This window comes from Nipponia nippon, unplaced genomic scaffold (assembly GCF_047370975.1).
Source record: "Nipponia nippon isolate SJK-2023a ecotype South Korea unplaced genomic scaffold, ASM4737097v1 scaffold_13, whole genome shotgun sequence".
Lineage (NCBI taxonomy): Eukaryota > Metazoa > Chordata > Aves > Pelecaniformes > Threskiornithidae > Nipponia > Nipponia nippon.
In genome coordinates this window covers 13,635,339-13,660,093 of record NW_028262324.1, presented here as the reverse complement: position 1 = coordinate 13,660,093, position 24,755 = coordinate 13,635,339, and the positions used below count along the sequence as shown (strand labels likewise).

Sequence of the window (24,755 nt, the reverse complement as noted above, 5' to 3'; positions counted from 1 at the left end):
AGGCGGTCGCGGCTCATTCGGAGAATGGCCGCGGCCACGGCGTGCGGCTCCCCGCCTCCCCGCCCGCCCCGCGAGCAGCCGCCGCCGCGGAAGCGGGGCGACTCCCGGCGGCGCCAGGCCGCCCTCTTCTTCCTCAACAACATCTCCCTGGACGGACGGCCGCCCTGCCCGCCCGCCGAGAAACCGCCCCCGCCGCCCGCCGGCCCGGTCGAGGGGGAGGAGGCGGCGGCGGAGCCGGCCGGAGGCCCCCCGCGGCTGCTGTCCCCGCCGCCCGCCTGCCAGCCGCCGCCCACCCTGCTGCTGCCCGGCGTCCCCCCCCTCGCCGCCACCGCCGGAGCCAAGGGGGAGGCGGATCCCCCCCGCGGGGGCATCTTCCTGCCGCAGCTGCTGCTGGGCGGCCCGCTCTGCCCGCCGCCCCCGCCGCCGCCCGCCCTGCCGGGGATGCTGGCGGCCGCCAAGCCGGGCGCCCCGGGGCTGCTCAGCCCCACGCAGAGCGCGGCGGGCGGCGGCTTCGCGCTGGAGGCGCAGCGGCAGAGGTGAGTGAGGGGACGGGGCACGCCGGGCCAGCCCGCACACCGCCCCCCTCCCCGGCCGCCGGCGGGGCCGCCCTGACCCCACGCGGGGCGTGGGAAGCGGCGGGACCCCCCGGGGCCCTGGGAAGAACCGGACTTTCCCAGGGCCCTCGGCCGGCCGGCGGCCCCCGGGGAGTGGGGAGCGGGGCATGGGAAACGGCCGCCCCCGGGGAGAGCGGCCGTGGGAGGCGGCGCCGGCCCCGCTGTGGCCTCGCCCCGGGAGGGAGCCCCTGGCCCGGGGCAGCCCGGCCGGAGGTGTCCCGGGGGCTGGGGGGGGGCGTTCAGCCTCGCAGGCTGCCCGCTCTGCCCTGCCCGCTGCCGCTGGAAGCGCGGCTCAGCCCTGGGGACGACGGCTGCCGGTGCGGAGGATGCCCCGGCTTGCGGGAGCGCCTGCTGAGGGGGGTTTGCAGAGCATTGCCCTCGCTGAGTCTCTGGCTGCAGTTCTGCGGTATCCTGAACCCTGCCTCCTGCTTTTCCTTAGCCCAGTTCTTGCATTTTTCTGTTTCCAGATGAAGCCGACAGGGTCACTGCTAGGTAGGACTCTTCCTCCGTGCGCTGGTGATGTAGCGCCTTCTCATCTCTGCTGCTTGTCTATGCAGTAACTCTGTACATTGATAAATGCTTGTATGCTGGGAACTTTGAGCCAGCCTCAGGGGAGGATGCTCTGGCCTTCAGCGCAGGATTACCGTTGTATTTCCAAGGGACTTCTTTCAGCCTGAAAGTGTTGGTTTTCTAATCTACTGCCTTTTGCTCAGATCTTGGGGATTTGATCTCTGAAGGAACTCTTTTCAGGCCGTTTCTTGCATAAACAGCTTTGTAAGGTGAGCTGGCCCTCTGAGCCTGCAGATAGGCAAAGCAGCATCAAAGGCTTTAAGTCTTCGTGGACTTTATAGTGGCTTCCAGAGCTTTGTTAGTGAGCTGAAATAGAGATGTTGCCTGTGCTTTAAAGCTGGGGAGCTTTGCTAATAGAGTTGATGGGTGTTCCCTTTCGGTGTACCTCTCACAACGGAGGGGTCCCCTTGATCCCCAGGAAACCTACTTGGAGTTTGGATACTTGGAGTGAATATAAAGAAAAGTAGCTGTTTGTGAGCTGTGGGGGTCCTCCTGTGTGTCGTCCCTCCTGGTTTTTTTCCTTCTTGAACTGTCATTTATCACTCGTTGCTTGCTTTCTTGTAATAGAAAGGACCTTTCTTTCCTCACTTCTTGGAGAAATTGAAGCTGGGCCTGCTAGATGCACTGTTGTGTTCAGCTTGTTGTGCAGGAAAGCCCTAAGTCAGGGTGTTGCTGTGGCACGGCTCCTTCTTGGCACTCCTGGTCCACAAAAGCCAGCGCCCTAGGTGCGGTGCTATTCGTTTTGTTGCTTTAATATTGTTGGTAAAGCTCTTGAGGGCGAGTTTTGCATCAGGAGCTTTACAAGCACAGTTAGCTCTGTGCGTACTCGGTTCTGGACTGCTGGAGTTCATGTACACGGTTCAATCCTTCCCCTTCCCACGCCAAGTCAAGAGGACACTAAGAAAACACTCTTTAATACGTATTCCTGGGATCTTCTCGTTTGTCCTTCCTGCCTCTTTCCTTGGCATCTGGTTTTAGATGTTGTTATGTTCCGCTATCGTAATTCTAATCAATCCACCTGAAAACAGTGATAAATCAGAAATAAAAGGTAGGGAGAAGTGCGATGAGGATACTCAGAGGAATGAAAGGGCTTCTGTGTGAGTACTGACAAAACAGGCCATGATTTCTCAGCTTGGAAGAGATGGCTGAAAGGGTATATTGTATTGCATTAATCATTTTGTGTACTACTTATGAGGGTGATTTGGAGTGAGAAATAATCTATTTTTTGTCTTTAAAGAAGAAAACAGTGGATGGAGAACATCTGCTGAAACTATCAGGCAGAAGATCCACATCTTTACTTGTAGGTACACACATCTTCTGACGAAAGGGCAGTTTTACGCTGCCTGTGGGGATGCGTTAGACCCAATGTACTACTCACAGCCACATTGGGCGCAGGAGCGGGTGAGGTGGAGCATCCCTCTGTAATTACGATTTCACCTGCGACTTGCAGGGTGAGGGACTTGAAGCACTATTTTTTCGCTCGATGGTTCCATGGTTTGCTCTGCGACAGAGCACCCCTTCATCCCCGCAGAGCAGCGGCGTCTCCTCTTGTTGCAAATAGACAAGGAGTGATGTGGAGACTTTCTTTCCTGCAGGACAGTGGTGGTTATGCCGCTTCCCCTTCTGTGTGTGGCGTGCTGTTTGCAAAACAAGATTCAGAAATAAACAAACAATTGCAAAATTGTTTCCTTTTCTTGGGACTCAGGAATCTGGGTATCGTTTTGCCATACAGTAATGTTGCTGCTCTAGATATGTTAACTGCGTGCATCATGCAAGTATACAGGCGTATGAAGTCATCAGAGGGAAGGGGGAGGTGGAATCTGCGCTGTGACTCTGGACATCTAATCTTTGGTGCCCGCTTAAGGCAGCTGCTCTCCTCAGAGTCCTTTTTTAGTCACTGTCAAGAGCTGCTTTGAATTGCCCTCGTGGAGCCTCCCTTAAATGCACCAGAAGCACGGGCCGAAGGGTCTCCAGATTCACTCCGTCCGTCTTCGGTGACCAGTGCCACTGCCGTCCTGTGCCGTGCCCGGGGATTTCATCGCGCTGGGGCTCGCCCCGATCCGCGGAGATCGCTTTAGCTAGAACTGGCAGTTTCATTGGGCAGAGTTTTATTACAAAAACTTGATCTTGTTTGACTTGATTGAGAAGTTGCGAGAAGCTGATGAGACCGGCTCGCGTGGCTCAGGGCAGGCTGGGACGGCACCCCTGCTCGGGTTGGTGGTTATTTGTTAGCAACAGGCAGGATCTTCGGTACAGCCCAGGGAATAAATGGTCCGCTCAGCTGATGTAATGTGGAGTTTCTTGGAGTTGCTTGGTAGCTGTCAGGTCCTTTAGGATGGAAACTCCAGCGGTGCACGCTCCCTCAGAGGCACTGGTCAATCTGGATGCTTGGCTTCATTGCGCTGCTGGCTGAGCGTTATAAACTTTAACCTCGCCCTTTTGTTTTCCTGCGGAATCTTCTGTTTACAGGATCTTAAATTACAATGCTGTGTTCTACCAGCTTGCTTAATCTGCTTGCCATCCCTCCTCCCTTCTCCTTTTCCATCTTGCTCTGTTCTTTTGTTCTTTCAAAGAACAAGCCTCCCAAGAAGCAGTGGAGGGAGGCAGCAAACAGCGAACAAATTGGCATTCACACATTTTTAATGAATTTCTGCAGCTGGGTCTGAAACTGGCAGAGCTTTCTGGGGAAACACAGATAACAGAGGGCCCTGAAAATAGCCAGGTTATGAAAGCATAAAGAATGGGAACAACAGCCCTGAATGTCAGTGCTTGTTGTGCTTCTGAGGTTTCAGTATAGCGTAATGTAAAGCAGCTGGTTTTGCCATATATCTGCTGCATTTTTCTGGGCCTAGGAATAAATACGGAGACTAAATTATTTGGAACTGATGCTTTAATGTCCTTGGTGTTCAGTGGTCAGGGAGCTGAACTGAATGCTCACGGTTGCTGATAAATCAGAAATGACTGAGCTAATTTAGGTCATTTTAAGGGTGGGAGTTTAAATAATAGTTGATAACAGCAGCACTTTGGACCGACTCTGCTTTTAAGTGTTAATTGGATGCTGCATTGCTGACATAGGTGGGATCAAATTAGTTCCTTGAGTGGAATGACAGAAATGCTTGGTCAGGCTTTTATGCTTATGATGGTTAATGTGTTGTTTTATCCTACTGTCAGCTTAGCTACTGTTTTTGCTTCGAGAAATATAAATACTAAAAAAAAAAAGCGGCTCTCTTCTAATAAACAGATTTTGTTGAGATGGATGAAATATAATGTTTAAAAGTCTTAGTTTTAATTTCTAAGCCTTATTTGGAATAACCTGAGCACACGTGGCGCTTTGCAGGAAGCAGCGAGATCTGTCAGAGTCTGTGAGCTTTGACCTTTCAGGCATGAACAGGAGACTGGGGTGTGCTGCTCGGGGCTGAAAATGAACATATTCTAAACTTGAACTTTATTTAAAAGTCAGCTGAAATGTTCGGGCTGCGGTCTCCTCAGCAAGCACAGTTTGCTTCGACAACTTCCTCTCGTATTTGCAACTGCAGGCGAATTGCATGGGTCCAATATTAAATGTTTTTAATTTATAGCTGCCTGTAGTATTTATTATCTGTCATTCCCAGCCAGGTATATTAATCGGAATCAGAAGTACTAAGCTGTATGCCTAGCAGGGAACTTGGAGATCAGAAACTGTGCATCCTTGCATCCCGCGCATCTCTGCGAATGGGTCTGCGTCAAACAATTGTAGACGCTTTTAACACCAAGGTTATTTGGCCTCTTCATCTAAAAGAGTCCAGAGGCTTTTAAAGTAACTTTGATCTCCAGGCAGGAGGAGTCTGTACAGAATTAACTGTACTTGCAGTTGATTTCACCTGCGGGCGGATTATGTAGCTCTTCAAAGCAGTTGTGCGGGAGCCCCAGCAGCCAGGTTTCGGGATGCTGCAGGAAAGGGAAGCGCCGTTTCCACCTTTGGAGGCAATGGGGGTGATCAGAATGATGTTGTCTTGCTTCTTCAGCTCAATGAGTCATCAGCTGGGAGGGAAAATGCTACCAAATTAAATGTAAAAAGCTGAATAGCTTAACTTTGGGGAGGAATTGGTGGGGTCCCGTTTCAGACCTCCAGTAAGCAAGTCCTGTAGGAGTGTTATGGCCAGAGCTTCCTTATCCTGGTGCTCCTCTGCTGTGGGCTTGAATGTACTGCCAAAACCTTATGTAGCAGCACAGCATTCGTGGCTGTTTTCTAATGTTTTGCTTCCAAGATTTACTTTACAAACTTCCTCAAGTCAGGAAAAATAGTGCAAGCCTTATTGGACCATTATTTTCAAATGTAACTCTTGACTCTGAAGTCTGCAGGATCTCAGTGTACTGGCTTAAAATGTTGTTTCTTTGATTCGCAGTCTAAAATACTTCTCTCCTCCCTCCTCCTTGCTTTCCTCCCCCCAGATCTCAGCTGGTGAACAAGTGCCACCTCCCAAGTCTGAGCACTCGGAGCTCCCAAAGCTGATGTTGAGCAGCAGCTGTATGCTGGGTGCTGTGGGTGTTGGTGAGAAGGATGTATTTAGGTTGTCGGTGCTCCTGACCATAACTTTGCTTAGCCCCAAAGTCCTTGATAATTGCAGAGATGTGAGCTGCCCAAATTTGCATCTGCTTTGCCAGCTGACTGGACAGCTATCTCGCCTATCTGTGGGTGAAGCATCTTCATCGGGGCTGTTGTGTGCTCTTGGCACCGTGACCAAACGGGTTCAGAAGAGTCACTAGCGGCGGTTCTCAGGGTTTGTTTTGCAATTTACTGTGAGCGGTGGGATGAGGCAGGGAGGGAAGGATCTTTGCTTTCCATTTTAAAGAGTAGTTCTGAGCTACAGGCGAGCTCTTCTGCTCTGGGTTTGGGTATGGTCTGTTTGGTTTAGAATGGGGGGAAAAAAAAGTGGAGGGAGGGGAAGTGACTCTCACAAAATTCTCTATTAAATATTTTATTTCCTGCAGTATGTGTTTCTTAGTTATATTAAATCTTGAAGACTTCAGCTGTCCTGTGTTCCTCCTTTTTTCCATCTGTCAAACCAGTTAAAGCTGTGAGGCTGCCAGGCTGAGTGAGCTTGAAGATGCTTTTGAGCCTTCTTTTGAAGATTGTTCTGAAGTCTTCTGGCTCTGTAGTTTGAGTTTAAAAATGCACAATCTGACATGCACACGAGCATAATGAAATTTGGATTCTTGAATGAGCACGAGGTATTGTTGATAAAGCAGGTGACTACAGATGCAGGGTGCTCAGCTAAAGCCACTCTGTCATGCTAGCTCTTCAAATGCAGAGCTTTAGACTCCTAACCTTTGGTTTATAGCTGTTGTATATATAATTTATTGTAAATTATTATAGTCTAACCTCTGAAAAAGATGTTAAATGAAGAACCTTTAACTGGTCTTATAAGTGCAAGCAGAGCAAAAGTGTTTCACCAAGATAGCCCTCTTATTCGTGAGATGAGTCTTTAAAACTAAAAGCTTGCTGCAGCTGCCCCCGCTGCTGAGGCTGTGACCCTGGGAGCTCCGAGCCCCCAACTCTGTGCAGCCGCCTTCTCCGGGGAGCGCTCCTCTTGTGCCAGCTCTCGCTCAGCGTGGTGGTACCCGAGTTCAGCGTAGCCTGCAGACCTGCCTTGGACCTGGGTAGCCATTTGGTTTGCTAGCCAGCCACAGCACGGGCTGAACACCAGTCAAAGCTGCTTGCTCTACAGCATGGACAGATTTGCACTTGCTCTGTTGTGGTCACTGTAATTTAAGCATAAAATTTTGTCCTGGTGAGGCTACAGCCTCTTGATTGTGGGTTGGAGAGGACGGCAGATGTTGCAGTGGGAAGAACCAAGTGCCCATAAAAACACTGGGAGCTTTCCCTAAACTTTCTTTGACTGGGTTTCCTCCAGTCGCCTGTTTTGGGTTTTCTTCTCCTTCCCAGTTAAAAGCTTCTCTTTTTTTTTCCCCCTTCTCGCTTTTTTTTTCTTTTTCTTTAAACTTGGCAGTTTTATTGTGCTGAAGGCTTTTATTTTAACAAGGCACATGATGAAATGACAGCATCATCTCTCAGAAAAGTGCATGAATATTTCTAACATAATGCCCCCAGTGTTATCAGGGCGACACTTTGCATTTCACTTGCCCGTTCTGGTCAGCAGTTCAGTGCTTAGTGAGCAGAGCACAAAGCACAGAGGGAACCAGGTTGGTGAGCTAGGAACGCCTCCAGAAACTGATAGAAATTTGGAGAAATACAGTTACTGGTTGTGTCCTGGCCAGCACATCCAGTTTGCTTTGTGAGAAGCAGCAGGGATTTTAGGAGTGGGCTCTGGGCATGGCAAACCTTGCATCTGGTTTGGTGGTTCTGTTGCAACAGATGGCTTTCATAATACTTCCTGGAAGGCATTATTTTATCCTTGGATTGTCTAAACACTCTTAGCACCAAAACAATGTGATTTATGAAACAGAATGAATACAAGGCTCATTTCTTAGTAGCATTAGGTCTTAATCATATGTGGTTGTGAATCAGCAGTGAAGTAGCAGCTGCTGTGAAGAGTATCTAATATCTTTCCTTGTTAGTTTTTAAAACTCTCCAGGCTTAGTGAGCTTCCCACTTGCTCTGCCTCCACCTTCATTCAAATTATACTTCATTTTTTTTCCTTCTTGCCTGTCTTGTAGGCTGCGTGACACATTCTTTTCCTTGCACGTGGCTTTACTGGTGTTTGAGGAGCGCAGGATTTTCTCCTGGCTGTTTGGGACCAGCAGGAAAGCCCCCGGTGCCCCTTCAGTTTTGCAAACAAACCTTGAAAAAGAACACAAAGGTGAGGGAATTGGGCCTCCCCCCTCCTCCTGAGGTCTCACAGGGGGACCCGCTCTGAAGCGTAAAAGTTCTTTCCATGCTCACGTGGCTAATTTGGGTTTACTCTTTAAAATGAAGATTACCAGAGGAATAAATTAAACTAGCCCCGCTGTGAGAGTTGTATTTATTCTCTGGCAGTCTGATACTGAAACAAATGTCAGAACGAGCTCTTGGGACGGTGGCCTGCAATCCAAACTGCGCGTTTGCGGTGCCATAAAACAGTGAGTAGCTGACGTCGTAAAGAAGGAGCACTTAGCTGTATGCTTACTATCAATTATGCGGGGTATCTTCTCTGCCACTGCCTCTCATTGAACATCAGGGCTGAAACCATCTGTCCATGAAAATGGCTTGCTCAGTCCTGGGCACAAATCCTTCATTAAAGTCATTTATTTCACCAAATATGTGGTTTTGAAGGTGATTCAGTATAAATGTGGTCTCTGACTTCTTTTGGCTTTAATTACTGAGAACTTGTTGCTACTGATGAGCTGTACTCAACCTGCTTGTGAGCAGGAACCTCATTAATGTAAGCACCGCGGGTGGTAAGGCACGGGGTGCTGGTACGAGAATCGGGATGCTCACACCCGTCCGCTCTGAAGTGCAAGCCTGAAAAAATGTCTCCTGGGCTGCATAAGTAACGGCAGTTGCGAAAAATTAAGCTTAAAAAAAATTAAGCTTAAAAACTGAAACTGGTTTTCTTAATCCCTTGATGGCAGTATTTTACCTAGTCAAACTGAAGCACAGTTCATATCGGGTTGTTGGCTCGCTCGTAAGGAAGGAAAACGATACAGCTTAATCTTTAAAATATGTCTTGGCAAAACAAATCTGACAGGTATGTCTTCCTATTGTAAACAGGATTTGGGGTCTGGATTCTTGTGCAGATTACCTTTGACAGTTGTTACTAAGCTAGTGCTTCCAAAAAACCAATAAATGATTTTTGTCCTTGTTATATTAATAACTCAGTCCCTTGACAGCTGTGATTATACTGAGGCCTGTAAAGGACCTTACAAAGGGACATCCATATTAAGTAAAACTCTTTCAAGTAAGAAATAGGAAACCAAATTTTATTAGTCCCTAATTTTACACAGTAATTAAAAATCCACCCATCTATTAGCAGTACATACGGCTAAAGAGCAACAGAGGACATAAGCCTTGCTGCTAATTTTAGCCCAGTGCCCGAGGGGTCTGTGCCTGCGTGGGCGCATGCGGTGTGGCATCCTTCCCCCAGCAGAAGGGCGATGGATGTGATTCTATCTGAAACAAATCTGCCCCGCCGGCAGCCCTTTGGCTGGAGGAGGTCTCAAGTCACGTTACTGTCTGGATTTGCAGCACCTTTGAACGCTTGTGTCACAGGGCTTGGCGACCCTGGAAGTGGTGAGGGTAAGAAGTCACGGCAGAAGACAAGCTCAAGGTGCTGCGTTGGTGAAAATGGCTGAATGCTGATTGAACTCTGGCTGTGTGGTTGGCTCAGAGTGCAAACCTCTCTCTCTGAGAGGTGGGGGTTAATTGGGATGGGAGGAGAATCCTTATAAGATTTTAGAAACTTCTGACGTAACCCTTCAGGAAGGAGCGAGACAAGCCAGTCCTTTCACCTGCTGTAGCAGAAGTGCGGGAATCAGAAGGGCAAAACAGAGAAAAGCTTCAAAATGCCCAAATGGCAGCTGCACGCAGCAGCTTAAGTAGGATCGTTGGCCACTGCAATTTAAAGACCAACATTAGAAGTTACAATGAGGTTCATGAGGGTTGTTGGGAGTGCTGAGCAGGGACCCGGGTGCCCAAAGGGCTGCCCCGCTGTCCCTCAGAGGACGCAGTGGTCCAGGAGCAGGCGTGGAAGAGCTTGCCTCTGCCTGAAGACATGTCTGATAGCACAGGGCTGGTATGTCTTTTGCATTCAACTATAATATCTGCTAAAGAATGGTCAACTTGGACACTTCCAACTACAGCAACTACGTTACCCTTGTCCTCTTGGGTGTCTGCAGGTAGCCCAGCCCATGGATGGAAAGGGGGGAAACACTCTTGGCAAGCCATCGGAAAGGTCGCTGTTTAATCTGGAGCTGTGAATTAGCCAGCTTTTTCCTTTCAATTTGTAAGACAGGACACGTAGGGATTACCGGTGCTATACATAGATTGATCTTAGCTGTGTCGTGTTCTGCTGGGAACACTTAAGAGCTGTGTCAGCCCCGGAGCTGGGGATGCTGTGTGCTGTTTGTCCGTTGTTGTTCTGCCAGTCCTCGGTGGGACGCTGGTAGGACCAGCAGAGGACAACTCTGAAGCTGAAACACTCAAGTTGGGTTTCCTCAGTGGGAAATCCATCAGAAAGGATATTTGTGCGGGCTGGCTCCTGCTGCCCAGGGTGGGAGTCAAAATGCAACTCTGAACATAATTTGTTGGGTTTTTATCTGAACACAAGATTTTTTTTTTTTGTGGGCTTTTTTTAAGTGGACGCTTAGCTCATCAGGGATTTGGCAGCGGTGTTGGATTGTGTGCATCCATGTGTGCACGTGGAGATAACAAGCCAAGACGTAATCCAGAATTACTCTGCTTGATAGCCCCTTATCTCTGAGCATGTGCTGCGTCTGTTTTCCCTCTTGGTGGGTCCCCTCGGAGGTGCTGGCTCTGTAAACACAGTTGCTGTTTTTAATGTCGAAGTTCTAGGAAGGTCCTGCTTCATTGACTCCTGAAATACTGGGGGGCAAGCACCCAAAAGTGAGCTCCTGGCCAAGGGCGTACAAACAAGCAAGCCCTCTATGGCTCGTCAAGGACATAGCTGGTACTGGCGAACAGGCGTGTTTGAACTTTCTTTAGGATACGGTTGAAATTGCAGCCTGCTCCATAGAACTCATTAACATTTTAATATTGGATACTTAGATTTCTACTTGTTAGGTAGCATGTTGGTAAGGGTGTGTGTAAGGTAACTTGCAGTGCATGTATAGATGTTGGTATTCTGTTTTAGTATTTCGGTTGCATTTGGCAACAAACGTCCTGTGTAAACTACTTAAAATCCTTTGCGTTCCGGTGGATCAGAGCACAAGCAAGAAGTGTTATCCTAGGTGAAGCTGCTTAGCACGGGATACGTGACTCGACATTTTTTCATCGAAGCTAGCAGCCGCGAAGCGATCCAGTGCTGCCTGTTGTTGAAGTGTGGATCGGCTGCATGAGAAGAGCACTCAAGCTAAAGAAAATATATATATGTGTGTATATATAACAATAAGTGCAGACCACTCAAAAAACGTTAAGTTCTGCAGCATACTCCAAGTGCTGCACTACGTAATAAAGAAGTTCTGTACATTAGTCGTACTGAGGAATCTAGCAAGTCTTTCTTGGACTGCAGCAAGGGAGCTGTGTTGCTGTAAAACGTTGGCTTGAGCCTACAAACTGTTTCAGGTACTCTAACTGGATTAGTGAGACCTCTTTATGTACACCTTGTTTTGAGATTTGAGGGAGAGTGACTTGCTTAGCATCTGGGATTCCTCCGAGGTGACAGCTTCGCTCGAGGACAGAAAATATTATTTACAAGTGTAGCTAAAAATGAAGTTTCCTGCTGGCAGAGTGGGGATGAGTCATTGTGGTTTTGAGTCAAGGGGCAGGATCTTCCCTTCAGCAGGCTTTTACTTCCAGATGCGCTCTTACGGAGCGGCAGGTTCAGGTGTTTGTCACTTTTGTCCCCGTTACTGAGAAAACGAGGTGGTGTTGAGAAGGCGTACTGCTCCGGGTGGGTCTCCACCGTGGTGGTGAGCACCCCCTCGCTGGCCCTGAGGGCAGTTGTGCCTACAGCACTGTGGAGTTACTAGTGAGGGTCTAGCCGTGGCTCTCCCAGTCCGTCCAGTTACACCTGCATCCTTTTACAGAACTATGTCCTTTTTTTGTACCAGTGCCTATTGTCGTTGGCGTTGGCTCTGTTTCCCCTTCGCTGGCCTCTTTGTCTGCATCCAGCCAGGTCTCCCCTAGGAAGGGAGGGGGACTGGGGACGTTACCAACTGCATTCATGCCAGGAGGTTTGAGATTGGTCTCTGCGATTCATGAAGGGGTTTTTTTTATTGCAGGTTAGATGCCAAAGTAGACTGGAGAACCATGTGTATGTGAGAGAGTTAAACTTCCCTGTGCAGTTCTCGTTGAAAAGCAAAAAAAAAAAAATTTTAAAACTGAAGGGCTGATGAAGGGCATTGAAGCTGTGCCAGGAATGTTCTTCAGTAGCACCCTTAATAGCTGTTGATTTGTAGGAGGCAGTCTCTAGCAGTACTGAAGGTGTTAGTCCTGTGGGAGGATTCACCTCTCTTGTGTTTACAGAAAGGGACAGTAATTTTGCATCCTCCTACCTGTTTGAGTTGTGGTCTCTTTTTCTTTTAAGAATGCCTGAACAGTGCTGCTAAGAATCTGAAGATGATTTCCTTCTAGGGGAAAAAAATTAAGTTTTATATGGGAGTATAAGTTATTAGCTAATGCCTTTTCTCTGTGAATTTCTATATTTTATTAAGGAGATTGTAAGCAGACTTTGGGAAGAAGAAAGATGTTCATTAGTTTGGCTTGGCGTTCATTCTCTTTATGTACTTGAAAATACAGAGAAAATGGTGAATTGTTTCTCATGAACTTGTAGTGAGGAATGAGGAACTAACCTGGTTTCAGGAATACTCAGACCAAAGTGTCATTTTGCAAAACCTCTCGATATGGGATGTACAACCACAGGAATAACTTCAGAGGCCTTATTGCAGAGGCTTGTCTGCAGATCAGCAGTTTTAAGTAACATTTATGTCAACATGTAAGGAAAGTGCTGGCTTTTGTGTTCCTGGTATAGCTTGAAGCAAGAGGGGCAAATGCTCCTGTTGCTGGTAATCCACTTGTTGCAGAAATCCATAATTTTATAGCAAGTCCTGTGCATCGGTGACGCTGCCTGTAATGGCAATGTGCCATGCGGGGGGATGCGTCTCACTGGCAGAGTTTTTGGCAGGCAGCTCTGGCAATAGCTCCAGGTAGCTCGGAAGAGAAGAAATAACTTGCAAGAAGGGGGAAAAGAGGTGAAAGCCCCTGTTTTGTCACTCAGGCAATTTGCATTTCTAGACACCATGCTTAAGAAAAAGCAGATTTTGTGTGTGTCCAGAACTCTGGTGTAGCTCTTCGGTAGCGAGAAAATAGTGTGGTTTGCTTTCTTACCCATCTCAGGCTGGAGAGGAGGAAAGGCAAAGTCACTAGGATTAGCAGATTGTCCAACTGTTTCAAAATCTTGAAGTGCTGGGCTTCAAGACCAGACTTAATCCCAGGTAGCTTTTTTTGATCTTTAACTTGAATCAAGTGAAGCTACAAATGACTTTGCTGTGTAAAAACTCTTCCATAGCTGTTAACAGTTAATAAATCCCATTTTTCTTGGCCTCTCCCCCCCACACACACCCCTTTCACCCACCCGAGGTGCCATGCTTTTGCTTTGGTGTTGGATGTTAACTTCCAGGCGTGAGAGCCTGGCCTCAATCTGTCTCAGCGGTTTGGCTGCTCGTGAGTGCCAGAGCTCTGATGCAGTTTAAAGTTTGAATTTTTTTCCAAAAGTAGATCTTGTCAAACCAGAGTCCTGCAACTTTTGTCTTGTATGGTGCTTCTACGTTGACTTCCATGGCAGTATTGTCCATTAGTTGAGTTACTATGTCACTTTGGAAGAAAACCTTAGACTTGAACACATATGGCTTGTGCTAATAATGTAGCACAATGTACGCTTGAACACAAGCAGAAAATATGGAATCTGATCATTGTAGTTTCAGCATTTTGCTGGTGGCAGTTGAATCTAGGTGCATTGTTCCTATGGAAATTGCAGTCATAGCTTCACAATTCATTTGTAAATCTCTGCCAACAAAGAATGTCTTGACTTTGACAATAGTAATGTATCTTACTTTGGCAAAGTCTATTTTTTTTGCTTAAATGTAATATCCTATTACTGTTACAATAACTCGCATGATTCCTACTATTATTCTCCTTGCATCTTCCATTCTGGGATTTCAGATGGGTACCGAAGACTCTTTGCTTCCTCTAATAGCCCTCTCTATTGTTTTCCGGAGAGATCCGTCAATTTTATTGAGCTACCGTCATAGACTCTCGGTCTGCCGACTCAACACAGCTGGAGACAACTGTGTTCCGAATCGGGAATACACAGATATTTGGTCATCATACAGATATATGTATCTGTCCATAGATTGATATAAAATGACTTACTCCCTTGCCTTGATGAGGGGGTGCTTTTTGCAATATTTCTTGTGAGATTTTAAATGAGTATTTGGAAGCTTTTTAGGTGTTTAATTTATAGGTAGGTGTTCTTATGTGTTGAAGATAGTGAATGCTCTTGTTAATGAAGTTGGTATAAATATGTACTTCAGGGGTCCTGGAGGGGGAGACAAGTTCTTGGCCTTTTTAGAACTTGAAACTCTTAGTTAAGCACTCTTCCAAGAAAAAAAAAAAAAAATCCAAAAAACCTGCCGTTTGTCCTAAGAGCTCATAGATCTGTTGCAGTTCATAAACTCAGAGGCCATGAACTAATACTGTTCACTCTTCGTGGTGTTGTACATTTTACAGAAGGCGTTTTATCTCCCAGCGCTGCTCTCTAGACTTTTTAGAAGACATAGTGGAATATGCCAGTGTACGAAGGTACTTTTTTCAAAAGCAGCATTAATCTCAACTCGTTGCATGCAGTCCTCTCCTCCCTCCACCCTCTTCCACGCCAATATCTGAGGTCCTGCATGCTAGTGCTGCCATCTGATCATACAACTGGCATGACTCGTTTTCAGAGCACTTAACAGGCAGTGGTGTTTCTTTTATCATTGCAGAACCAAGCATATATCTGGGTCTCCAAGACACAAAAGTTTGAAGAAGATGCACTTCATCAAGAACATGAGGCAGTATGACACCAAGAACAGCAGGTAACTTCTGGAGATCAAGGTGCCTCCTGGACTCAAGAGAAATAGGATGTGCTCAGCAGTAGGCTCCAGTTCAATGCAATTAGCCGTTTAATGTCAGTGGGAATAACGTGACGTCCTTGGGGTCTTGTTAATTTTATACATACTTCTATCGAAGGCAGTAGGTGCTCATATCTGCTACATCTGCAGCAATATCCTGATGGTTCTGCCATCCTGCTTTGAGGAGGTTAAATCACTCTCTTCTAACGCCCTTCTTATCTCCAGCACACAGAGGTTAGAGCTGAGGAGGATTTAAGGAGAATGGCTTGGTTTAGCCAAATTCTTGGCTCATAGTTACTGGGCAGAAGAGAAAGGAGGGGGCGCGTTGATATTTATTATTAATAGAGGTGTGAGACTTCATCTAAATGTAAAATATTACCTACATCTTTTCACAAGGTTTATGTAAAAATTACGTAAATATACATATGTGTATTTAAAGACGAGGAGCTCCCAAGGTGATGGCAGTTACTGAACGCTGGCATTTGATACAGAACTTGGCTCTAAGGGCCTACAGGGTCAGAATGAAACCTCTGCTTTTGTGCTGCTTTCTGAAAACACAAAATCCATAGCAGTATTTGTGTAACTTATAGAGCAATTTAAGAGGAGTTCTGTGTTCAAGTTCCATAAAAAGCTGCTTTATAACTTCTGAATCTTTAATTCTTATCCTGATCTCTTCCCATCTGCTTACAGGATAGTGTTAATCTGTGCTAAACGAACACTGTGTGTGGCTTTTTCTATCCTACCTTACGGGGAGAGTTTACGGATCAGGTGAGTCATCTTTAACTGCTGCTTTGTGAAATGTCTGGTCTATTGTTTGCAAAAGATCTTTTTAAATGAGTGTGGTTGGTGTAGGTCTCCTGTTTTGAGGCAGGTGAACTAACTTAAATTACCATTTATGTGTAAGGACAAGAGCTTGCTATCAGAGCAGTAAAATCAGACATTGCCACCGTGTCAAAGCATTCATTCAGACTCCAAGAGAAAAATAGTGGAAAAGGTAGACTTTTCAGGTGTTCCTTCACGTTTTAAAGCATTCCAGTCCTGTGAAATCCCTGAAACCAACTTTGAATAGATGATGTGATTTCTTGCTGTGCAGGATTTCCTATGCTCCTCAGGTGGTCAGAAATCAACTATCTGTAGTGCAGCAAACAACTGTGTCTGCAAGAAATCATACAGAGCATCAGGGAAGGATGCTGCTGCCTTTACTGGAAACCTTCAAGGTTTTACAGTGAAGTTACATCTAAATAAGTTTAAGATGCTCTTCTGGTTTTCAGCTCTAAGCCACGTATGTCCCTATTTGCAGTCCAAGGAAAACAGAAACAGTTTAGACTGATTGAAACTGCCTTTAGTGTTGTACTGCATTTTTGTATAGAACTGTCAATGTGATGACTGAAGAAACTGAACCTGGTAACTGGATTTTTTGCTCAGTCCCTTGTGATATCTAAGTTGATTCTGTAAAGGTCTGTGATCTAAAAGTATACCATAGAAAATACTAATTTTATTCTAATGCACTTTTGGCAAAACAATTGTGTTGTCACTTGTGTCCTGTACGTAACTTATGGACAAAGGAAACGGATGTTTAGTGGTGGGAATTGTATTGTATGCAAATACCCTTGCCATAAAAATAGTTGATGGGAAAATACTCTCTCACTTCATTGAAAAGCAGCAAGGTCACTGGAGCTATTTTGGAGCAGTTGTGAGCACTGGATTGCTTTGCTTGTGTGTAAGCTGGCAATGCAGTTCTTTAACTGAAAGCTGCTTTTTCGCAGTGGAATATAGGTGACAAAGCTGTGTGCGGCCGTCGCTGAAGCAGAGTTCTGCTAGCAGCCTTAATTCTTAATTTGAACTTGTGTGCGCAGTGGTTGGAAAATTGCAATTGAAAGGCAAGTTTCTAATCCTGGAAAACTAGTAATATAAATCATGTTTGCTGTTCAGTGTTTGAGCATTCGTGTGTTAATGAATGGTATGGTCTTATGCAGAAAGACCATATCAAAAAAAGTTTACATTTGCTAGGTATATTGTTACAGATGTGACTTAAAATGATATGAAATCTGATTCTTCAGTTAATGTCTCTGCATTTTGAAAAGAGTGCTTAAAAATTAATGCTTTCTCAGAGCTGGGATTGAGGGAGTGCACTGTTCTCACATAGAACTCTGACCTGGTGGTGTTGGCTGTAGCTAGTGGATGGACCTGGTGTTGACCGTAGACGAAGCTGGGCTTATGCCACATTTTCTAAGTGCATTTTCTTATGTGCATTTAGTGATCTGAAAATGGAAGGACAGAAGCAACGACATCCTTCTGGGGGAGTTTCCGTCGCCACTGAGATGGTGCTTGGCTTGGAAGGAGTAGAGCTGGGTGCTGATGGCAAGGTAAGGACCTTTTTTTTTTTTTTTTTTTTTTTTTTGTCTCTTGATCTGTAACGCCAATGACCAAGCCACTGACTGGAGCCAGGGACGGCGGATGGGTAAGCTGGCTGCTTTCACCCTGGGACCATTTCATACTGGAGCAAATCACTTTATGGATGGCAAAGCACTGCATAAATTAAGTGAGAGCTGTAACTTTTCAGAGCAGTGGAAGTTTTGGTCCTTGAAATTTGAAATGTTTGGCTTGTGATAAAGCTTCTTCTGAGGAGGCTGTTGAAGCCCGTGATCACTTCTGCCTCTGTTTCTGGAGAACTGATTTGACTCTGGTATCTCAGGCAACATGTGAGTGATGTTTTAATAGAAATATGGGTGAAATTTATACCTCTTTAGTTAAATTTATATACTGCCAGAATTTTACTGATAAGATTCTCCCCTTTTCTTTGCCGCTTCTACAACACTTCCATACTGAAGTTGTGGAAGCAAGGCATTCCTCATCCAAATTTTCCCTTTCCTCCTGTCCCACAATTTCAAGGTCTCCACTCCCAAATACAAACTCCAGGGGACTCTCTGAGTTGGAAAATCCTAGATGTCTGGAAATAAGCTTTTTCATACATTTCCCCCTATAACTACTACAACTTTCTCTTCTTTAAGGTTGTATCCTATGCAAAATTCTTGTATCCGACCAATGCCCTAGTTGTTCGCAAAGCCGACAGCCATAGCGCTGTTCCCTCATGTCGAGCTAGTGCTTCACGGAGTCTTCCTGGATCAAGATATAAACCTGTGACAGCAAAAACGATACCAGCAGGAACAGACATTGGTAAGGACAGCCGTCAGCGTTGTCACCACTTGTGCACACAGCAGAAAAACGTAAAAGGAATATATTTGTCTGAAACAATTGCAAATGGTAAAGTGCATTGTTAGGAAGGATGTGCTGCGGCTGGAAGGAGACTCTTTTTAGCACAGCCTAGCAAAGAAGGCTTGTTAATGAGGTATAAATGATGAGCCTTAAGACTGAGACTTGTACACATTCCTTGCATCTTCTCTATATCTGGGCTAGTTCTGTTTACGCAATTCAAGGCATGCAAAGCCATTTCCTTGGAAATGTGAAGTTTTGTATTTCTCCACAAGAAACATCTGGTGTACAAAAGTACAGGTGGTCCTCCTTGCCTTCTAGCACAGTAACAACGCATAGGCCAAAGAGTTTGTGACAAGAATCCCTTCTCTTGTGTAAAAGAGCAAACCTGACAGCTCTGCTGTCTGCTAGATTAGAGTATAGGCAAAAGAATTCAGTCTTGTGCAGGTGTTTTCTGTGCATATTTGTGGATGACAAACTGTTAGCTTGCACTAAGTCTAAAGTGGTGCGTCAGGCGCATGCTGGAGAAGGAGCTTGTGTAGGTTTTTAATAATTCTGATACCTGACTGGTGCATTCATGGAATGCAAACAGGTGACTGTAGCTGCAGTTTGCCTGTGCTATGGGGTCTGCCAACACTTTTACTGTTTGCTCTTTGAAAACCTCTTTTAAAGAGGAAGCAGGGAATTTAAGACTCTGTATCTCGTGACGCGGTGTTGTGCTTTCCTTGTTCCACTCAGGAAGTGAAGCTGGGGAGGCCGCAGAGTACGATCCAAATCTTCTGGATGATCCTCAGTGGCCCTGTGGGAAACATAAACGTGTTCTCATCTTTGCCTCTTACATGGTGAGTGACTGGCGTAACCGAACAGAGAAATGAGTGAGTGCCTGGAAGATCCTCCTATAAAGAACTTCCTCGAGGAAGAAGAGTTCCTCTAGGAAGAAGTAGTTGTGGCTTTTTGAGAATTTCTTAGGAAAAATACAACGAGTTGGGTTTGTACACTCAAAGCTGAGGACCAACCTGATGTGTATCTCCATGTTATCATTTGCTGCTTGTAACCATTTGCTCGCTATTTTTTTTTTTAAGATTTTGTCTGTGGTTGAGATTCAACATGGTCTGTTACGTAGGACATTATAGAAATGTTAAATTGTGAATAAAAAAATCTCAGGTTTGCCTTTTGCATTACTGTCTTTGGAAGAGTTCTGTTCACAAGAGAAATGATAAATTTTGCCTCGTGTCTTTCAGACTACAGTCATAGAATATGTGAAACCCTCGGACCTTAAAAAGGATATGAATGAAACCTTTAGAGAGAAGTTTCCTCATATCAAGTTGACACTGAGCAAAATTAGGAGGTAAGAAACAGGCACTGAATAATGAGAACATCTACGCTGTACAAGGCTGCTTTTATCTTCCACTTGTATGGAGCAAATACTAGATCTATTAATAGTATATATGATTAAACACTAATCTCTTGTTGCCAGTTGAGCTGACGGTAGGATGACAGCCCTGTACAGGAATGGTTAGGATGCTGAGAAAGGGTAACAGTTGCTTTTCATAGTTCAGCCTAAAAGGGTTTTGTTTCACCGTGGTGTACTAACACTTATAGCCAATTAACAGCGAAGCAGTGTTAGCCTTGAAACAACTCGTAACCTGATTGTTTGGCTGTAGAGCAGTCCCACTCTAACTGGATTGTCTTTCTGGACCCTCTGGCTGTTTTCGCCTTTCAATTACCAGACTTACTGATGATTGTGGACTCTAACAAGATTCTAGGATAAAGAAGAGTGTTAAGTCTGGGGAGTCTTGGTAAAGAAAAGCATTTTGTGAAGGCAGGACTATGCCACTCAGAATTCCTCGTCTTCTGGGAAATGCATCTGGCTGCTCATCAGCGAGAGGCATTGCTGTGCCTTCCGAGAGCTGTAATCTTGCTGGTATTACGTGGTGGTTAATGTAATCGGGGCCTTCTGAAATAGCCAGCTTAAACATGGTTCTGCTGAATCACCAGGGCTACGTGTAACTCTCGACTCTGAGTGGAAGGCTTGCTGAGTCAGAGTGTGTTATGCCAGCATCCTGCGTACTCCTCCTTGTAGCTGTTTTGAGTAGTGTACTTGCACAGATACCTTCTTGCAGATGTAGCATGGATGGCAGCCCTGAGAGGTAGCATCCACCCTAAAGTTTGCCTGTATGCTGAATTGAAGGGCCAGCCGTGGTGGGAAGTGTGTAAACCAGTCTGCCTTCCTCCTCGGACCTGATTCTTCTGCGAGGTAGTAGACGTGTCCCTATGCAGCAGCTGCTGTGATCTGCGCGGCTTTGATGTGGCATTCTGTAGGTCAGGGTGGTTCAGTCTTATGACATGAATCATGAACCTGTTCAGGAGCCCAGAGGGACCGATACAGCAACAGCCTGTGTGTCAGTGGGGCAGCTAAGCCCCAGGTGTTTATGGGCAGACACAGAACTGTTCTTCCACAACGAATGTTGTCAGCCAGGTTAACTCAGTTTGTGCATCAGCTCCAGCTTGCTGCCAGCTGGGCTTCTTCAGTCTAGGATAATACTCATCACGGTTTTCCAAATAGGAGTCTTGCCCATATGCTCTTCTGAGTTCCCATCCTGCAGTGTTTCTAGAGCATTTCATAAAAGCTGTCGTGTTTGAGAGCTTGTCTTTTTTTCCTGTTCCTAGTTTAAAGAGAGAGATGCGGAACCTGAGTGAAGAGTGCAGTCTGGAGCCAGTTACTGTCTCCATGGCTTACGTTTACTTTGAGAAGCTCGTCCTCCAAGGCAAACTCAACAAACAGAACCGCAAACTGTGTGCTGGTGCTTGCGTTCTGCTTGCAGCCAAGATCAGCAGTGATCTCAGGAAACACGAAGTTAAACACCTTATAGATGTAAGTACTGTGAGACTTGTTTCAGGTGTTGTCAGAATCTTCTCTCTAGCTAGAACAAGACAAAGATTAAAGCCAAGACTTCAGCAGTGCATGCTTGCATTTAAAACCAGCTCTTTCAGTCGTTTTTATGTCTCATTAGGACTCTTCCTTGATGCTTTTTTTTTCCTAATTCATTAAAACTACATGACTGCAGTCTAATGTCCGACTGATCCTACGGTGAGGTTATTTTTGCGCTTACTGTTTCTCAGGCGAACATATGTCACTGTTGTGTGGGTGCCACAGCTGAGCTGGTAAGTTGGTTTACTTGTCTGAATCCTGGCAACGCTTTTGGTTCTGTAGGTACCGTTCTGGCCATGCATCACTGACTCCTGTTTTATGCTGACTGAATCTAACAGCGCGTTGGTGTCTTGTGGATTAACTGATTCTTTCTCCCCTTCTTTTTTTTTTTTTTTTTTTAATTACTATCATAGAAACTAGAAGAGAGGTTCAGATTCAACAGAAGAGATCTCATTGGTTTTGAATTCACCGTCCTTGTAGCTTTGGAACTGGCTCTCTATCTTCCTGAAAACCAAGTTTTACCTCATTACAGACGGCTCACGCAACAGTCTTAACCAAAGCGACGTTCCAGCCGACAGCCAGTGGCGCTGGGGATCGTATCACCGAACGCTGCTGGTGAAGTTGCCACTGGCCTTTCTGTGCCGCTGTGCGCGTCCTGCCATGGCTACAGCTAGTTTTGAAGCCTGCAGTGCGTTATGAAACTGTCGGGGGGTGCAGTATGGACATGTATGCCAAGCCTGGGGGATGGTACGAGAAAAGTTATTGAACTTTATTTTCTTTTGGACATTTAAAGCACAAATATTCACCAGTCAGCTGTCATGGCTGCTTATTATTCCTTATTTATCTTTTCGGTTTTACTAAAACTGTTCTTCCCTAGGAAGAATACTATGGTTTGTTTTTTTTTTTTTTAAGCCTTGATTGTATTCCTTGAAACTAAAGGAAGCATCACTTCCAGTGCACCATAAAGTTCAGATGTTTCTAAGAATCTTCTCGCATTTTTACATTAATGAAATGCATACTTTATTTTTTTAAAGATGTGCCTAAAACTGGCTGGTCTGGTACCAGTGCTTTTTAAGTTAGTTATGTTATTTAGTGGGGAATCCTGAATTTCTATAGGCATTTATTCTTTACCTGCATTGGCCTTGCATATAAGGAAAACAATTCCAGTGTATCTGCACTAATGATACACAGAGCATCTATTCTCTACTGTACTATGGATCTGTAAGTAGCAAGGTTGAAATTACTCCATTCCAATTTAGTTAACTATTAATACCTTAGAAATATACATTTTATTTAAAAAGGAAAGATGGTTTGAAAATCTGTCATGAAATACCACGTGTTGAACAAGGTGGCTGCAGCAAAGCGATTGCCATCCTAATTCACTCTTCAATGGAAGATGAGCGCTTGACTAAGAGCAGTTTGCTGTCCAATGTATCATTTATGGTTTTTGTTTCGGTGTTCCATAGTCTGAAATAAGCACCTTTTTAGTACGACTGTATTATATATGGTCTGAAGTGCTCTGAGCAAATACTTAAGTCAGTAGAGCTACTGCTGCCAAACTAAGCCAATGAAACAAAGCATGCTCAGTATTTAAAATGCTACTTTTTTACTCCGTTCTTCCAAGCATTGCATCACTGTGATGGTCCTCATAAAACTGGCATTCGTTGCACATCTGAACAGCCACTTCACGGCTGGTGCCAGCAGCGCTCTGATGCTTACGCAGAGGTTAAATAACTTCCCTGACCATTGGCTATTCCTTCCTTTATTTTTAAAATGTCCGGGTTGGGAATGAACTCTGATTTTATGTGGAACCTTCTGTAATATTGGCTCTTGGGTTTATTTTCTGAAGCAATATTATGAAACAAGTAACTGTGTCCGCTTGCAAGGAACAAAACTGATGCTTGGCTATTACGACTGAGAAATTTGTCATTTAAGTTTGACTCCTAAATGAAATACTAGACCTCGTACTGAGGTAAGGGACCTGCTATCTAATATGTAAAGTAATGTAAATTCCTGTTCCTTGTATTAAATGTTGGTTGTAGGCAAAAACAAAGCTGAGTCTTTGCTCTTCAGCTGTGTTTTGTCTGAAGCTCATTTGGCTTCATTAGAACTGCAGCAAACTTTACTGGAGCCCCTTCCTCTTTAAGTAGGGCTCAAAATGTATTTTTCATATGTAATAACTAGAGTGACTATCAAATCTTTTGTAACTGTGTTCAACGGTATGTAGCTTCAAGTTATTTGTGTAAAATTTAAATGCTTGTGACTTCTCTCTAACACAGAAGGACGTTCCAGTCTCCGTAAGTGAGATGGTAGCTAATAAGTTAGACGATAAGCTTGCCAGTTATCTTCCAAAAGGTTTAAAAATATTGCCTACTAGTTAAACTTTCTACTGAATATAACTGTCCTTGCATGCAAGAAATAGTGAAGTACTAAACATCTAGTGTATAATGAGCCTTCAAATTAGCAAACAGTGGTGAAGACAAAGCGGTCAACCGCTTCCTAAAGTCATTAGGGGAAGGAGGTAGAACTGAGCAAAGAAGTTTCTCACACGGTGTTTCCAGAAATAGTAAAACACTTTGGTTAGCGTGAACGAAGTCAGAAGATGTCTTTCTCTGGGAACTTCTTTCTGTTTAGCGTATAAAGAGTTTTCTGTAACAAAATTAACTTTCCTTTCTCACCATCTAAGGAAAAAACGCACTTTGGTTTGCAACACTTTGGTCTCTATTCAGTGGAAGTTTGTCTAGTTGCAGTGGGCATTTGGGCTGGAGTTACACTCCCAGAAGCTCTGGTTTCACGTCATAGAAAGGCAAGCTTTTGTTTTCTCTTTCAGAAGAACAAATGAGGATAAGGAGCATTAAATTACAGAATGCTGAATGTTGTCTAAAGGTTACTCTAAACATTGGCTCGGGCACATGCAGTGTTTTTGAGCTCAAAAGCTGTTTGGAGCACAGGCCAAAAACAATGCGGTGGAGCAGACGCTGCGCCGATGTCTCTGGTAGAGCGTGGGTTTGGGGCCGATGCCGTCCAGAGGCGTAGCCTGCGGCTTGTCCATCGGTACCTCTGTTTGGTATCTGTGCAGAAACAGTCCTTCTGCAGAGATACGGTAACTTGTGTGCGTACGTGTTGATTTTTCTATTTCTAGAGTGTAGCTTGCAGCCCTGTGTGGGAATATTTATCTTCTCGCCTAAAAGCTGCCACCATGTGGCAAAGGACTATTACTACCTTACCAATTAATAAACTGAAAGTGGGACGCAAAATAATACGTGGATCTGCCGGCTTTACATCTTTACAGCCCAGCTCCTCTTGCTTTGCAGAGAAACGCTGCTTCTTGCCGAGGGGAGCTCCAGCGCTGTGTACCCTGTCAGGATGCACGGAGAACGCTCTCCATAGGGGGCTGTACATTTTTTATGTAAACAATACTGGGTTTTGTCTTACTCCGTTATTTAAAAGTCTGAGTTGTAGCCTGTTCAGTGGTTTGTTCCCCCCCTCCCCCCCCCCCCCCCCCCGAACTTGTGAAATTAAGATGCTGTGAAATAAAAACTGTTTTGATACACGTTTTGTAACCAAACGTCTTGTTTCGGAATGGTCTTTCGGGTCCTGTCAGGGCGGCTCAGCGAGCGGCGGCCTGAGGGGCCGCGGCCCCCCGCCGGGGGGGGGGGGGG

The 24,755-nt window shown here is 45.4% G+C and overlaps 1 protein-coding gene across 2 annotated transcripts; it reads left to right on the top strand.

Annotated features, from left to right (window-relative positions):
- Window positions 1–24,639, top strand: CABLES2 (Cdk5 and Abl enzyme substrate 2). 2 transcript variants are annotated; one of them, XM_087749799.1, is made up of 10 exons: window positions 1–536; window positions 14,569–14,640; window positions 14,820–14,912; window positions 15,639–15,716; window positions 17,206–17,314; window positions 17,960–18,125; window positions 18,900–19,003; window positions 19,403–19,509; window positions 20,832–21,036; window positions 21,507–24,639. In XM_087749799.1, the coding sequence occupies exons 1-10, from the start codon at window positions 25–27 to the stop codon at window positions 21,645–21,647; spliced, it is 1,587 nt and encodes a 528-aa protein (XP_087605925.1). In that variant the 5' UTR covers window positions 1–24; the 3' UTR covers window positions 21,648–24,639. The 2 variants fall into 2 exon arrangements, with proteins under 2 accessions (XP_087605925.1, XP_087605926.1); XM_087749800.1 differs by lacking the exon at window positions 14,569–14,640 and having other exon boundaries at window positions 4–536; window positions 21,507–24,638.
- Window positions 24,640–24,755: the final 116 nt, after the last annotated feature.